At 55.6% G+C, this 16,118-nt stretch overlaps 1 protein-coding gene across 1 annotated transcript; it reads left to right on the plus strand.

The window, feature by feature from the left end:
* The first annotated feature begins 356 nt into the window (after positions 1-356).
* Positions 357-3,853, plus strand: MSX1 (msh homeobox 1). The gene is made up of 2 exons (XM_039335842.1): positions 357-846; positions 3,218-3,853. The coding sequence occupies exons 1-2, from the start codon at positions 414-416 to the stop codon at positions 3,658-3,660; spliced, it is 876 nt and encodes a 291-aa protein (XP_039191776.1). The 5' UTR covers positions 357-413; the 3' UTR covers positions 3,661-3,853.
* Positions 3,854-16,118: the final 12,265 nt, after the last annotated feature.

Below are 16,118 nucleotides of genomic sequence, written 5' to 3' on the forward strand. Positions count from 1 at the left end.
GCCGCCGCTTCCCTCCGGGGCAGCAACAGCCACCGGGGGGGCGGCGGCAGGTCCCGTCCGGCGGGGCGGCAACAATCTTCGGTGCAGCGACAGCCGCAGAACGTCCCGAAAGGGCTCCTCGGAAGCGCCGCGCCCGAGCCAGCCGCCCTCTCGGCCCCGCCGCCTCTTCCCGGCCGAAGGCCCGCCGCCCGCCCGCCCGCCCCGCCCGGGACCCTCGCTGCGCGCCGCGTCCAATGGGAAGGCAGAGGCCCACCCCTCGGCGCGCGGATTGGCCGGCGGGACAGGCGCCTCGCTTTATTAGCCGCGCCGCGGAAAGTGTCCCGGAGTGCAGCCGCGCGCGGTCCCGGCCCCGCCGTCGCCCTGGCCCGCTCCAGGCGCGCCCCCCGCGCCGCCGCCGCCGCCGCCGCCGCTGCATGGCCCCCGGGCCCGCCATGACTTCGGTGCAGTGCGCAGCCCGAGCCGAGGAGCCGCCGGCCCAGCCCCGCAGCAAGGCGGGCCCCGCGGGCGCCATGCGGGCCGAGGAGGCGGAGGAGGAGGAGGAGGAGGGCGAGGAGGAGGAGGGCGAGAAGCCCCGCGCGGCTCTGCTGCCCTTCAGCGTGGAGGCGCTCATGGCCGAGCCCCGCAAGCCTGGGAGCGGCGCCCGCGAGGGCCTGACCGAGCGCGGAGGGCACGCGGCTCGCCCGCCGGCAGCCCCCAGTCCCCGGCCCAGGAGGGCTTCCGCCTCGCCGCCGGCCCTGCCCGGCCCGTTCGGCGCCGGAGCCTTCGTGAAAGTTCCCGCGGAAGCGCCGGTCAAGGCCGAAAGCCCGCCCTGGAGGCCCGCCCGCCGCTTCTCCCCGTCGCCGCCAAGTAAGTGGCCCCGCCGCCGCCGCCGCCGCCGCCCGTGCCCGCCCCTCGCCCCGCCGCCGCCGCCGCCGGGAGGAGGTGGAAGGCCGAAGCCGCTGGGCAGAAGGGGGGGACTCCTTTACTGGGGCTCCCCGCTCTTCCAGCTCGGCTGAAGGGTGCTCGCCGCGCGCCGGGGGGGACTCGGCGCGGACCTTTCCCGGCGCGGTTCCCGGTCGGGTTCCAGGCGCCCCGGCTCCCGGTCTCGCCTGCCCAGCGGCTGCCCTGGGAAGTCCCCTGCGGGAAGGCCCGGGGTCCTGGCCATCGGCTGCGAGGCCGGCCCTCCCAGGCCTCGCTCCCCAGAACCGGTGACTGACCAAAGGCCCAAAGTCCTCTTGGGCTTCGAGGACCCTCCAGCGTCCCGAGGCTTGGCTCGACCTTTGGCCCCTGCCTGCCTGCCTGCCTCTTCCCAGCCCAGAATTCCTCCCAAGCGCCCTTCGGCAAGGGGCTTGCTTTGACCCCCCCAAGGCTCTTCCCAGACTGCGGCCCCTGATAGGTTCTGCTGGAGAGAATGCCCCCCCCCGCCTCAGAGCTGTGCAGCCCCACGGGAATCGGCCCAGCCCCTTCCCATTTGGGTGCCAGCCCAGCAACGCTTCTATGAGCTGGAGCTGCTTTTCCCCAAGGAAAGTCAGTCCTTGAGACCCCCAGTCAGGGGTGCTGCCCAGGGAAGCCCAACCACCACCGCTTGCCGCCTCCTGGGTCTGGCTGCTGATAGGGTGTGTGTGAACGCCTGCCTGTGTTGTGTCTACACACCCTGAATCCCCAGTCTTGGTGCCTTGGAGTTAGTGTGAAAACTGTGGTGTCCAAATTATCTGCCTGAAGGGTCCTGGGAACCATTCCTTGCCGCCTTCCAGGTGTTTTCTGCTCCCGAGCCAGGTGTGAGTTTCTGTCCTGCTCTGGATAGAATGGAAGGGCAGGGAAGAAAGCCCGGCATAAATCAGTGCAGAGCAGCAGTTGGAAAACACAAGCAGTAGAATAGAAACCAGGGTATTATTAGTATTATCCCTGCGGCCCAAAATAGGGGCATTAAAACAAAACAGAATAGGGGGCATTAAGCAGAATCGGCTCCTCCTGCAAAGACGCAGCTGCCTTACCCAGAAGGAGTTTGGCAGCCCCCCTTCCAGCCAAGATTTTATGAAACATCGTTGGGGCTTTTTTAATATATATATAAATGTGTTAGAAAAGAGGCTCTCAAGTCTTCTGCTTTTCTGCTCCCTTAGGCTCAGAGGCTCCCTTTCACAGTGAGTGTGCAAGGGCACAACTGCACGCCAGCGGCTTTTCTCTCTCCATGTAAGTGGAGTGGGCCTCTCCCTGGCTCAGTGGGAAGATCCAGAATGAATCCGATTTATTTATCCCTTGTTCACATGGCCCACAACAACATTCCTTGAACTCAGATGGAAGATAGTTCAGAAAGATCCCATCTGCCTTCAAGGCACAGTTTCTGGAGGGGAAATCTCCAAGACCCCCTCCTGGGCACCCCCCAAGTGCTTGAGCAGGAGGGAGGGAGGAAGGAAGGAGCACCACCATCCCTTCATGTCTGTAATGGGGGGCAAGCTGCATTTCCCCCCCCCAGGAGATGTGGGGAAGGCGGGAGAGGGGCTGTCTTTCCAGATCTCCTCCCACCTTTCCTGTCCGCTGCTTTCTCCCCACACCACCTCTTTAGACCAAGATGCTGAGAAGAGGCCGGGCACTTTCAGCCCCAACACTCCTGGGGTATCCCCCCTTCTCTGACCGATGGCGGAGAGGAAAGCAAACCCTGCCCGGTTTAACCTGGACTTCCTTTCCAAGCCCATCCGGGAGGGGAGAGCCTGGGGGGGGGGGTCCTGCCACCTTCTCCATCTAGGAATGAGGCAAAAGGCCCTCCTACTGCTAGGGGGGGGGGAGCTGAAGCAGGCCCCTTCCTCTATCTTTTTCTCTCTGGGAATTTCCCGAGGGAGGGAAAAGGGAGCCCTCCCTCCTTTTAAGGCCCCAGACCTCAGGCCGAATCGCCCAGAAGCTCCCGGCCTCCATCCCAGGATCGACTCTGCCCTCCCTCTCCGGGCAATTTCACTTGGATCCTGAGCCAGGCCAAAGGCTGCAGAAGGAGGGGTGGAAGCTGCAAGCGGAGGTCCCGGGAACATTCGGCGTCCCTCGGAGCCTTTCCGACCCAGGGGCACTTTGCAGATGAACCAAACCGGACCCGAGCCTGGTGGTGGGGGGGGTAAGGGCTCCATCCGCTGGTCCGAGGCGTCCAGCGGTAGAGATGGCTGGGGCGCGGGAGGAGGCAATGGGCCTTGGGACGAGACGGGACGGACTCCCCTCTCAAGGACCGCTCTTTCTCTCCCTTCTTCTCTCGCAGGGCGCTCCAGCCCGCCGGCCTGCACGCTCCGCAAGCACAAGACCAACCGCAAGCCCCGCACGCCCTTCACCACGGCGCAACTCCTGGCGCTGGAGCGCAAGTTCCGCCAGAAGCAGTACCTCTCCATCGCCGAGCGCGCCGAGTTCTCCAGCTCGCTCAGCCTCACCGAGACGCAGGTGAAGATCTGGTTCCAGAACCGGCGCGCCAAGGCCAAGCGGCTGCAGGAGGCCGAGCTGGAGAAGCTGAAGATGGCCGCCAAGCCGCTCCTGCCGCCCGCCGCCGCCGCCGCCTTCGGCCTCTCCTTCCCGCTGGGCAGCCCGGCCGTGGCCGGCGCCTCCCTCTACGCCTCCGGAGGCCCCTTCCAGCGCGCCGCCATGCCCGTGACGCCCGTCGGGCTCTACGCGGCGGCGCACGTCGGCTACAGCATGTACCACCTGGCCTAGGCCGAGCGCGGGAGCGGCCCGGACCCTCCGCTGCCCCGGCGGGGCCGCCCCGGACGGACGAGGCGCCGCGGCTCTCGGCGGCCTCCCCGCGAGAGAGGAGCGCGGCGCCCCGTGTACCATACTGTACAGTCGAAAAAGTTATTATCGTTTATATTAATAGCTATATTTGATAAATAAATTAATTTTAAACGACCGCGGGGTGAGCGGGTTGGGCGCCCCCTTCCTCCCCGCCGGCCCGCGAGATCGGCGCGTCCCTCTCCGCTCCGCGGCGGCTCGGCTGCCGGCCGGCCTTGCGCTCTGGGCGAAGACCCGGCCCGCTTCCCCCGGCCTCTTCAGCCGCCCGGCCCGGGGTTGCGTAACCCCCGCCGTTCACGTGCGAGCGGATCCACACGCGCCGAATTTCCTCTGCGGGACGCCCCCGAGCCTTTCTGTGCGGGGGGGGGAGGGATTCGCAGCTCCGTGGAAAAGCGGCTTCCGCAGCCTCTTCCTCCGCTTTCCCTCGGATCTGGCAGCGCCGATCAAAACCAGGCGGCCCTTTGCGAATTAGAGGTGCAGGAAGCCCCGCTCTGCCTGGCAGAATATGTGCTGTACCCCCAATTAAGCAAAAATTCATCCTTTCGGGTGCCCGTTTACTTGGAAGCAAATTCTATCGAATTCAGAAAGGCCTCCTCCCGGATGGAGGGTTCACTTCCAGGGGAGCCTGCGCTAAAGGCAACGAAGGGGGCTCCCATTTTTGGCGAGGTCTCGAGGGAACGAACCCCTCAGGGGGCCTAAAAGTAACGGTCTCCCGGCTATGGTCGCCCGACGACCGGCGGGGCTTCTGGCTGCCGAGAAGCCCACCTGGCCCAGGCAGAGCCGGCTTGGCCCCTGCAGGGAAAGGCGGTAAGCGGGGAGGAGAGAATCGCGCCGCGGCCCTCAGAAAAGCCGGGACGGGAAGACGCGGGAAGGCCGGCGCAGGGCTGGCAGCTCTTTCCGCCTCCTTCTCTCGCGGAAAGCCGACTCGCGGCCGGCCGAGTCCCGGGTCAAGGGCGCGCCCGACCGGCCGAGGCGTGCAGCCCTCCGAGCGCGCGACTGGCGGAGAGGAGGGCGATGGGCGACTCTGGCCCCGCCTGGAGAAGGAAGAGTCGGCCGCGGCCTCGGGGTGGCTTCTCCGGGGGCGCCGCCGCCGCGATTCCGCAGGGGGCAGGTGGCGAAGGCTCGGCGGGGCGGATGGGTGCCGTTGTAGCGCCCGGGGAAGCGTCGCCTGCTTGACCCACGGCCGGCGGGGGAGAGCGGTGCCGGGGAGCCTCCGCCGTGGGGAGGTCCTGCCACTCTCTTTCGACGGCGGAGGCTTCCCGGGAGCGACGTCGAGAGCCGGAAAGCAGGAGCGGCCGCCGGACAGGTCGCGGTGGAGGGCCGACTTTGCGGTCGACGCCGCCACTAGCTGTTCCTTCTGTGTGCGGAGCGAAGCGCTTCGGCTGCGCCGTGGAAGCGCCTCCCCAGAGTCTTTCCGGTGACGGATCCAGGCCCGCCACCGGCGCTGCGCTTGAAGAGAGACCGGGCCTCCTGCTGCGTCAACCGAAAAGTGGAGCTGCCGTCCTCGACCTTTCCGAAAGCAGCGAGTGCAGATGCGCTGCTGAAATGTTCGAAATCCAACTTTTCTGCTTTTTGAAACGCTACAACTTTGGTGTGTGTGTGTGTGTGTGTGTGTGTGTGTGTGTGTGTGTGTGTGTAGAGACAGACAGATAGACAGATACCGCTCCGTCCAGAAGCCTAGATTTGGAGCTTAAATCCTTGCAGTCCGGAGCAAGAGAGAAGCCGCGACCTCCTCCTGCGGGAGATTCTCTGCCGGCTCCGGAGACCCCTCTTTCAGTCCCGGGTCCTCTTCATTGTTACCCGCGCTCTCCGGGTCCTCCTTCAAGGGCAGAGCCGAGACTCGGCCTTGGCGCTCAGGTTGGGGTCGGACGGAAGCAGGATAACGCGGAGCGATTTGGGAAGGGCGCTTCTGTTCATGCCGCCGGCGCTCAGGCCTCTCCCGCTGTTGTCAAGCCGGCTCCGAGGGAGTCACCGCGCTTCCAAAGCGTTTCTGCACGAGCCCAGCCCCTCGCTGTTAAACCCTTCGGGCAAGGCATCGCCCACCCTGCACCCAGCCTGGCACCCGGTCTGGTCAGTTCCTGCCTGCACCTCCCTCTGGAGGACGGTTGTTGGAGACCTCTGAATAATCCTGCTGTGGACACACACACACACACACACACACACACACACACGGCCCTTGACTAGACACGTGTGCACGCACACACCCGCCCTGGCGCTACCCAGGCACCAGGAGATAGAAGCGCCAAGGGACCCACCCACTTTGTCCATTAGAAAAGTCAAGGTGGCAATTTCATTTTATTCACTTTAGGGCTGAGCTTGAATCCTGTGGCCCTGGCTGCCATCTTGACTTTTCTTTTGATGTGCCCACCCACGGACACTCTGCTATTAGTCCAAGCTCAGTTATTTCCACTGTAGTTTGTTTCATTGATCAATGTCAGGCAGAAAAGACCAGTTCCACATTAAGAGCCAATTAAACTGATTTATTGCTAGAAAGTCTTTGCGCAGGAATCTTGTCAACTAATGATTAGCACCAGCTAGGAGTAAGATAAGGGTCCACGGAATTCAAGGGGGGGGGGTTGGACTTAACTTGTGACTACATAAGGATTCAAGGCTGATCCCTCTTTTTAACTCCAACCCAGGTTCTGCCACTCCTTTTCCTACAACCCTTATTTGCCAAGATTTTATGCCTCAATAGATAATCCCAAAGGTGTTTTTTTTCATAAGGCAAGTGGACTTTCTTGGTTTTCTTTGAAGACCGTTTTACTTCTCATCCAAGATGGCTGGATACATACTCCTGGCAGTCAGCTGGTCTTCTGCATTCTTTTAGTGAGTTGTTGAAGGCCCTGGGGGCACAGGACCAGCTGTCTGCAAGGACTATAAATCCTTCCATTCCCCACCATCCAGTCAGAGCTGAAGAAACTTCTGGGATGAGAAGCGAAACGTCTTCAAAGAAAAACAAGAAAATCCAGTTGCCTCCTGAAAAAGCACCTGGAAAATATGACCTGGATGGCTGAGAATCTCCACAGACACTTAGAAGACCATATACTTTGGCTGGAAACCACCAAGCTCCTCCTCTCCACATGTTAGGCAGCCGGGAGAGGTTTGGGTAGAGGAAAACGGCATTGCAGCCCTCTGAATGCCTGCTAGAATCACCAGCCCGCAGACAGGAGGCCCTGTGGCCCCGTGGCCTGTGCGGCGTGGCTGCCAGAGCTGGCCTCCCTTGGTTCCCAGGTTTCAGTCTGGCATTTGCACAGACCTTTCTGCATTTTTTATGTTCAGGGGTGTCACAATTTCACTTGTTCTTTATGATGGTGCATCCAACCAGTTTCCCTGATGTGGACCTTAAATTGCTGCTCTAACATTTTAATTCTCCCTGAAGAGATTTCATATGTGCTGAGACCATCTGCAGCTCTGAGACTATCTGAGATTCTCAAGCTCTTTCCTTCCTTCCTTCCTTCCTTCCTTCCTTCCTTCCTTCCTTGCCTCCCAATCTTTTTGCTCTCCTATTTGGGGAACAGAGTCAGGTGGGTGGGGCCATGGATTATCTGTTTGACAAATGTGACGGAGGAACACACTGTATTTTAACCCCTAGTCGGCTGCCGCCCTCAGCCCAAGGCCTCCTCCGTCCCTCTGCGGGACTCCCCGCTGTTCTCCCGGTGGCGAGCAGGCGGGTGCGGAGGCGCCGCGGCCCCTTCCGGACCGTCTCCCCTCGGGTTCCGCCCAGGGACCGGGTCGCTTGAGGAGAGGAAGCTGATTGGCCCCCGAGCGACCGCCTCTCCCACCTCCCTCCCTTGGGAAAGCAGCTGGCAAAGAGCCGAGAAAGGTCCTCCCGGCGTCGTTTTTTGTTGCCCCCGCCCAGTAAGGGAAAGCGGGCTGTCAGCGCCCCCGTTGCCCCCGCAGGAATCGCCGCCTCTGCCGCAGCGGCGGAATTGCCTTTGCCTGGAAGCCGGGGTGGAAGGAGGGAGCGAGGGGGGACCGGCTCCGGGGGCTCGGAGGAGGAAGAGGGAGGGAGGGAGGGCCGCTTCCCACCGGGGCCTCCACAGGGCTCCTGCAGCAGGTCAGCTGAGCTTCCCTCCAGCGCCACCGGGGGCCGAGTGCGGAGGCTCTGACGGGACGAGGCTGCATTTCAAGGGGAAGCGGATGGGCCTCGGGCCGCCGAGCGAGAGAGGCTGGGACGCGGCTTAATTTAAATCGTAGGCGGAGATGAGCGAAGAGGGGAAGGCCGCAGTTCTCGGAGACCAGCTGAGAGGGAAGCTGAAAGAGAGAGACTGCGGAAGGGAAGGGAGGCGGAAGAAGGGAAGGGGGAAATGGGGCAATCGGGCAAAAACAGGATCAGGAAGCCGTCTTCCCAGAGAGCCAATGAGAGGAAAAAAGAAACTTCAGCTTGGAGTCCCCAGCTGGGGGTGGGGGGGGTGTTCTTCTTTTGAAATGCAGGCATGGAAGGTTCTGGTGGGGGGGATTGTCCCTCTGCTGGTCCCTCTTCCTGTCCTGCTCTTCGTAAACTGGCTACCTGGGGGACATCAAGGAGGCCAGATCCAAGCTCCCCCCTTTGTAGGGGGGGGGGGTTGCTGCATGCAAATGAAGAACAGAGGCTCCTTTGGACGGCAGGTTTCGCTTCCTCCTTGGGGAGGGAAAAGTCGGGGGGAGCAAGGAAGGCGAGAGTCCTCTTCCCCCTGGCCTTATGGGGGGAGGGGGGGGGGGCTGGAGGCCTCAGGCCTGGGCTTGGCTTGGTGATTTATACCTAGGGCTCTTTCCACACCATTGAGCAATCTCCTTCCAGCTGCTTTTCTGAGGAAATAAATGACTTTTCTGCTTCCTTTGAAACGAGGCCCTTGTGGTCTCCTGGCTGGCTGGCTGGCTGGGTCTTCCGCATCCTTCTCAAGCTGCGCTGCACCCCGTGAATCTGTGCAGGAGCCTGTGTGGTTTCCGTGGCCACGGCGGGGGGGGCACCCAGAAGGGCTGCCAAGACGGAGACCCAAATATCTAAGGGTCCTCAGCTGCTCCTTTTCCCTTTGGGGCCGGCTCTGCCTCTCTGCGAACGGAGCTCCTTCCGCGGCTGCATTCAGAGACGGCAACGACTCGGTCTCGGAGCTGGCTTAGATTCCAAAAGAGCCTCTCAGCAAGGCGGACCCGGCGGGGGGGGGGGTTCCCGCTTTGGGAGGAGAGCCCGGATGGGCTGATCAGCGCCCCGTCCGCCTGTCCAGGAATGAGGAGGATCGCGGGTGGCAAAGGGCGCGGGCGCTGGGCCGCTAATCCACAGCAGGCTGAGGGGCCGGGTGTTCTTGGCCATGGCTGACCCAGTTTGGATCCTGCCTTTTCCTCCAAAATGGTGAGCGAGATCGTTCGTGATCTGCATTCCGTCTAGCCAGAGAGCTTCTCTGTAATCCAGTCAGTCACACTTAATTTGTTTATCTCCCTTTACTCCGTGCCTAATCTCAGGAGTTAGTTAAGGAATTCAGAAGCTTTCCTGAATTTTAGGTGGAAATGTCCCACCTGGAACCTAGAATTACCCCTGAAAAAGGAGGAGAAATAGGGCGTGGATTTGAAAGGTCGCCTGGCTCCGAAATACCCCAAACAGTCCCAGCCTTGAGAGCCGAGAGAGCGCCCAGGCTTTGGGGGGGGGGGGAGAGATCAAATGATCTGCTCTGCTTCAGGTGATTCAGTTGCCAGAATTACTCCACATGTCATTCCAGTTTGTATTTTTCTAACATTTAGAATTAGAAATTGAATTTGTATAAAATGTTACATCTGTTCTATTTCCCTGCATTAGAGCTTTCAGGCTCTGGAGGTGGATTATTTTGTCCAGTGAGAAGAAAAAAAAATCCACAAGGTTCAAAGTCTTCATATAAAAAGAGTCTGGCTTTTAATAATTGATTTACAAATAATGCTCTTTGCCTCTCTGTGTGTGCATTGTGTGTAAACGTGCACACCCGTGTCTTCTGTGTGTTTTTTCTTTTCTTTTGCTTCCAAAGCTCCTGGTCTGCACCAAGTGGAAGAATCCTTAAAGAGGCTCAACCCCCAGAGTCCTCCAACTTGACCAGTGAAGAGGGAGGTGGATCAGAGGAGGGGTCTGCTGGAATCATTTGTTACCAGAGATCCACCACTGCAGATCACAAAAGAGTGGTCCACACCTCCCTGTCTCGGCCTCTTTTGTCCCTGGCAAGTTAGCCAGCCCTTAACAAATAGCTGAAGCAATTGCCCTTTATGTGAGGAGGTGATTCAGATTAGTGAAATTCAAACAACACTCAGTGGAAACAAACTGAGCTGGTCCTGCATTCTCCATCTCATAGGAAAATGTGATTCGTCCTGGTTCTTGAACCTTCCTGTAGTTTACAAATCCATATTTAGAAGAGATCTTAAAAACATGGAAAATGTGGGAGCAACATCTGACTGATTCTCCTATCTTGCTACCTTTTAATATATCTAACAAATATGGCCAAAAAACCGGGAAGCTTTAGGGCAGAGGTCTTCAAACTTGGCCCTTTTATGACTTGTAGACTTTAACTCCCAGAATTCCTCAGCCAGGCACACTAGCTGAGGAATTCTGGGAGTTGAAGTCCACAAGTCATAAAAGGGCCAAGTTTGAAGACCCCTGCTTTAAGAACTTAAAGGATTTAACCCTTGCATATATTCTTGCATATATTTTTACTGAGCAATCAAATTCCAACTGTCTTTTAAATGAGACATTGTAGTTACTTCCTTCTGAGCTCATGAAATTTTCCTATGAACATTAACAATATTTGAACATGGACCTGTTCTCATCACTGGAAAAACAAGGGAATCCTCTGAATATTATGTCAGGATTAACCTCTAACTGTGTTTTTCTTTTACAAGCATCTCTGCCAATCACTCACAGTTGACCATATCAATAGCATTGGTCAGCTTTAGTTGATATTGCCATTGTTAGCAGCATCTTAACCTCGTCATCTTAATTTTTCTTTAATTTTCCCTCTATTGTGCTTGTCTGCACTTTCTTTCAGATACCTCCCTTATGCTTGTCCCTTTTTTTGTCTTACAAGATTCTTGGGCAAAGATCTCCCTGCTACGTTTTATCATTCCAAGGTATGCAGCAAAGTAGCAGCAACAGCAACAACAACAATAATAAAGCAGTTGTGACTTACAAGATTGCCTTATGGTTGTCTAACGCCTTTGAGGGAGTTTTACTCATGGGATGGGACTTAAAAAATTCTCCTTAACAGTTGCAAAGAGAGCAGGTGTCTCATCCCACGCTAGAAAAGAGCCACCCGTCCCTTTCCTCTCCGCTCTTCCCAGCAGGCTTCGGTTCCTGGGAGGGCAACTGTTGCAGCCCTGATCTAAGCAGGGGAGCCTGTCCCACCAAGCAGCTTTCCTGGTTTTCTTTTTTCTCACATCCTTTCTCTCTCTCTCTTTCTCTCTCTCTGTTTCTGTCTCTCTCTCTCCCTCCCTCCCTCTCTCTCTCTCTCCCCCCCCCTTCTAGAGAACCCAGAGAGCTGAGAGGCTTAAAGTTTTGCTGTGCCTAGCAAGGGGCAGACCCGGCACATGCAGCTGTAACCAGTCCCTGCTCATGAAATTAAGGGTGCTGGACATATGTGTAGTCTGCACCATGTACTATTACATTGTTCTTCATATGCAATGTACAAAAGAAATCCCTTTCACCAGAACAGAATTTACAGGAAATTGAAATTGCTATTAAAAAGTGCACCAAACTGAAACAAAAGTCAAACAAGAGACTGACAAACCATGTTCCTTCAAATTCTGAATTTATAAAGAAAAAAAAAATGTCCACAAACTACTTCTGAGAGAAAACATAGTGAAGTCTGTGTTGGGGGCATTTGGCAGGGATTTCTGTAACAAATTGCAAGCAGAAGGGCCTTCTCAGCAAGGGAGGCGGGTGGCAAGGAATAATGGCGCCCCTTCATCCATCCTGGGACTGGGGTGGACTGCCAGGGGGGAGGACGGGGAGGGGAGCCAAAGACATTAACTCCTTCCTTCCCTCCTTGAAGAAAAGACGGCCCAGAAGCCAAACAGACACCCTGGCCCGGAGCCTGCAAGTTGCCCCACCATCCCCTAACCGTCGCCTCCAAGACCATGATGGGGCAGCCGAGACAGAGTCCTTCATTTCCACCTCTCAGTGGGTCCCCAGCCCCCCAAGAGCAGCATTCCCTCCATCTCTCTCCTGTCAAAGGCAGCGGACAAAATAGCCAGTGTGCTCACCCCTCCCCAGCCTGAATATGACAAAGGAAAAGCAATTGTCCACTCATCCAGCTAGAGAAGTTTGGAGACTGGTCAGCTGGTCTGGTCTTTCTGAAAGCTGCCACAGTTTAGGTGTTCTCGTGACGGCCCTACGCAGGGCTAACTTGGGTGTCCCCCACCCAAGCCCTACCCTCTGCCCTGGAATCCAAAGGGCCCCCCCAGGCCTCCTGGTCAACAGCCCAAGCCAGCTAGAAGTGCCATGGGCCCCTTCCCTGTCCCACTCCACTCCCTCTGAGGAAACATCTGCCTGAACTGGTCACCCACAAACTAAAAAAAGAGCTTTCCAGTACATCAACAACGCTTTGGGTACCTGGCTGGGCTACATCCAGAAGATGTGAGTTAGGGCGATCTGGGACTGATTATCGTTCTTCTTTCCTTACTGAGAAATCTTCCTTTGCCATTATGGTAGAAATAATGTGCAAAGCCCAGCAGAATTTCACAGATTAGAGGAATAGCGGAATAAGTGATTCAGCAACTGGAACATCGTCTTCTTCGGCACAATTAGAAAAGGAGCCCATTTTTCAGAAGCAGGGAAAGCAGAATGGAAAAAATATATACGGTTGCATAACCGTTGCGGATCCGAGGATTAAGCTATTTGGGGGAGTGAAAGTTGATAGCCGGCTAGCAAAATTGAGAAGAGCTAAATAGTGGAAAAGATCTCCTGATTTGATTTTGCTGAATGCTCTGATAAGTTATGGATCTACTTGCTGAAATAGAATTTAAATGTTTGGCTTTATTAGCTGGTTAATTATGAAGACCAAGATGAGGCCTATATGTCTGTTATCCTACCTTAAACCTCTCATTATCTGGAAAAGCACAAAAAAATTGGCAACTAATAGATGTATTAATGAAAAGTAGATGTTTACAAAATGTTGTAATTATACATTTTTATGGTTTATTTTTACATTTTGGATTTGGATACTGTTTGTAAAACTGTAATATGAGAGGGATGCTGCCTGAGGATCTCCAACCACTAGGTAATACCCCTCAAATTGCATTCTACTGAAATAACAGCAGCCAAAAGTATTATCCGGCGTAATTCTAATATCTGTTTATTGCCTTCTTTAGAACTGTGGTGTCACCCCTGAGAGAGCATCCAGATAAGAAGGCATGTTATGCTTTCAAAAATAGATCAAACACGACACCACGTTTGTTAGGCTTGAACCGGATCCCTTGGGATCTAGGAGAGCCTCACCCACCTGACCTTTCCTCCAGGATGGAGACTTTGTGTGACATCCGAGTAAATCATTCTTCCTCCTCTTTTCCCTTACCGGCTTTTGGATGGGCCTTCCCAGAATGCCCCTGTGCTCTGACCAAGTCAGGGCTGGGCCGGGGACCCCCTTTCTGGCCCAGGTGGGCCTCCTCTTTCCTTGTGCTGGTCGGGCGGAGGCGCTCAGCGCTTGTCAGGATGAGGGACCGAGCCGGCGGCGGCCTCTCCCCAGTGGCAGAGCAGGCCTTGGGCCGTGCCTTGAAGGAGAGGGCCTCCCTTTCAAGGCAGGAGAGGCTGCCAAACCCCGCTTGTCCATCCCTCCTTCTTCCTCTCCTGCTCTTCTTTGAACGTACAGCTTGAGGAGGAATGCATAATTTACCGATAAAACCTTCATTATGTGGCAATCTTTCCAACAAATGCAGCAGTATTGCATATTTTCATACATTAATGCCAGGCCCATCAGCATAATCCATAAATAGCTTCCACATGTTCTTGAAGAAATCTCCCCTGTTCTGTATTTTATTAATCACTCTCCCCAGAGGTGAAATTTGAGTAAAGTCAGCCATCCCTTCCGCTGAGGGTGCCCCGTCTTGCCGGGCTCTGAAATGCCCCTTTCGTCCCTCTGCCTGATCTGCCTCTCAGCTGCCTCCCTGGAAGAGCGGACCCACCCTCAGTGGCAGAGCAGGGAGCCGGCACCCCTGGGCCGCCGTGTCAGAGCCTGGCAGGCCCAACTGCGCCCGGCTCCCCACCCTCCATGGGCCGCTTTCAGGCCCGACCCATGAATTTTCCCACAGAACCCAGCAGGGGCTGGGTAAAACACGAAAACCTGCATTCAGAGGAAACTGGAACTTTTCCCACTGACTCTCAAGGTAATTCCCTCCTCCCTGCTTGCAATTCCCCTGTGGCTGTGAAGGGTGAAAGGCACTAGTGTGGACATTCATAAAAAGAACTTTATTTAGGCAAGGTTTGTGTTTGATTTGCCTCACCAGTAACAGGAAAAGAGAAGAGCGAATTCAGAATCCAGCACCAGGGATAGAAAGCCCAGGTGTTTCCATCTTGACGTCACATAGGACCACTGGCTGATCTGGGAGAGCTGCCTCTCCCTCCTCCCGGATCCTGGGGACCCCCCTGGGAAGCAGCAGCAGGCAGTGCAAGGGGGGAGGGGGGAGCCCAGCTCCTCTCTCCCTGAGGGACTCAGCCTTACTCTGGCTGGGGGAGGGGACCTGGCATAGCTGCTTTCATGTAGAGGGGGCCCTCCATCGCGGATCCCACCTCTCTGATGGGAGAGTGAGAGAAGAGTGCAGTGTGGACTGAGAAGACCTTGTTTAGAGTAGGACAGAACAGAACAGAACAGAACAAAAAATAGAATAGAACAAACTTTACTTGGCCAAGAGTGATTGGACACGAGGAATTTGTCTCCAGTGCATAAGCTCTCAGTGTACATGCAAGCAACAAGGTGATAGGTCACAGACCATAGATCATAGCTGCAACCATTAATCATAAGGTACGACAAGTGATCAACCATAGACACCAATAGGAGAAGGTACTAGGAAAGATGAGGAAGGTGAGAAGGATAACACCAAAGCAGCCCTACTAGAGGGGAAACGCCTGCAGGCCTCAGGGAGGGCAGAGGGAAATAGGTGTTCGGCAGGGGTGGGGGGGGGGAAACGTGTTTGTGTCTCATTGTTTTGAGCACAAACCTTCTGATGGGGAGGGCCTTTCTCTACCTGGTAGCAAATGTTTGGCCCCTCTGCTCTGAGCAGGATCTGGTCAGAAGCGAATGCTGAAACTTTCCAAAGGTCTCTGAATGTGTTCAAGCCCAGCAAAGCCCAGCAGCATCTCGGGCCCTTTGAGAAGTTTCCTTGGGAAGCGCTCAACCAAATCTGGATGGACCGGATGCCGCTTGCAGGCCCTCTGCCCCCTCCCGAGCCCTGGACCTCCAATGGGGGCAGGACTTGGCTGCTGCTGGGGCAGGTTCCACCCAGAGCCCCTTGCTCAGAGTTCTGCGTCAAAGAGGAAGCTGAGCCACAATGATGGCTTCCCCCCCCCCCAGCAGCCATTTGGCAGCCACCATGTGGCACAGCCGTGGCCATGGAGCTGGCGGTGTCGGTGAGACCTGCGGGCATTGGAAAAGTGGGTGGTTTTTCGTGACCCTTAAAATGAATACATTATCTAAGACACATGTGCGCGCGCGCGCACACACACACACACACACACACACAGACATCAAAAAGTGCCAATTTCAATCCTAGACTTGCTTTTCCAAAATGTGAATTATTTTACCATGCAAATTGTTCATTTAGAATGAAGATAAAATTCCTGAACAACAGAGTGTCAGCATTAGAAGAGGTCATCCTGGCTAATGGACTTCACAGATGCTAATGCAGATAGAAAAGAAGCCAAAACTTAAAAGGATGTATTATGAGGCAGAGGTGAACAAAAACAGGGACTACCATAAAAAAAACCCAACCTGTAATAAGTGCAGCAATTTTGCCTTTAGTGGGGCTGCTTCTGAGATTGCCCTGAAATGCTTTTTGTCATAGAAAAAAATTATTGGAAGAAAAGTGTAATTCTGTGTATTATGTGGACCTGGAGCACCCAGGCTCCAGAAAGGGATTAAAGGGGCAAAGAGATTGATCTGGTGAAGGCCCAAATCCACCATGGCTGATGGATTTACAGATCGCTGGGATAAAAAGCAAACTGAAGGAAGGAAGAGTATTTTTAAGATAAAACGGGGCCTAGGAACACTTTCGCTGGATCAAAATAATTCAGTAAGACGTATTTATCAACACAAAGTTACAGCAAAGAAACATATCATGATAAAGTGGATGTAACATTTTAAAGAAATAATTACAATGTAACACTGGGAGAACATAGGGGGGAAAAAATCAGTAAAACTTCCCCATGCTATAATTTAAGAAAAAAATCATGTAACAAGAAA

This window comes from Crotalus tigris, unplaced genomic scaffold (assembly GCF_016545835.1).
Source record: "Crotalus tigris isolate CLP2741 ecotype Arizona unplaced genomic scaffold, ASM1654583v1 scf7180000017663.5292952, whole genome shotgun sequence".
NCBI classification, from domain to species: domain Eukaryota; kingdom Metazoa; phylum Chordata; class Lepidosauria; order Squamata; family Viperidae; genus Crotalus; species Crotalus tigris.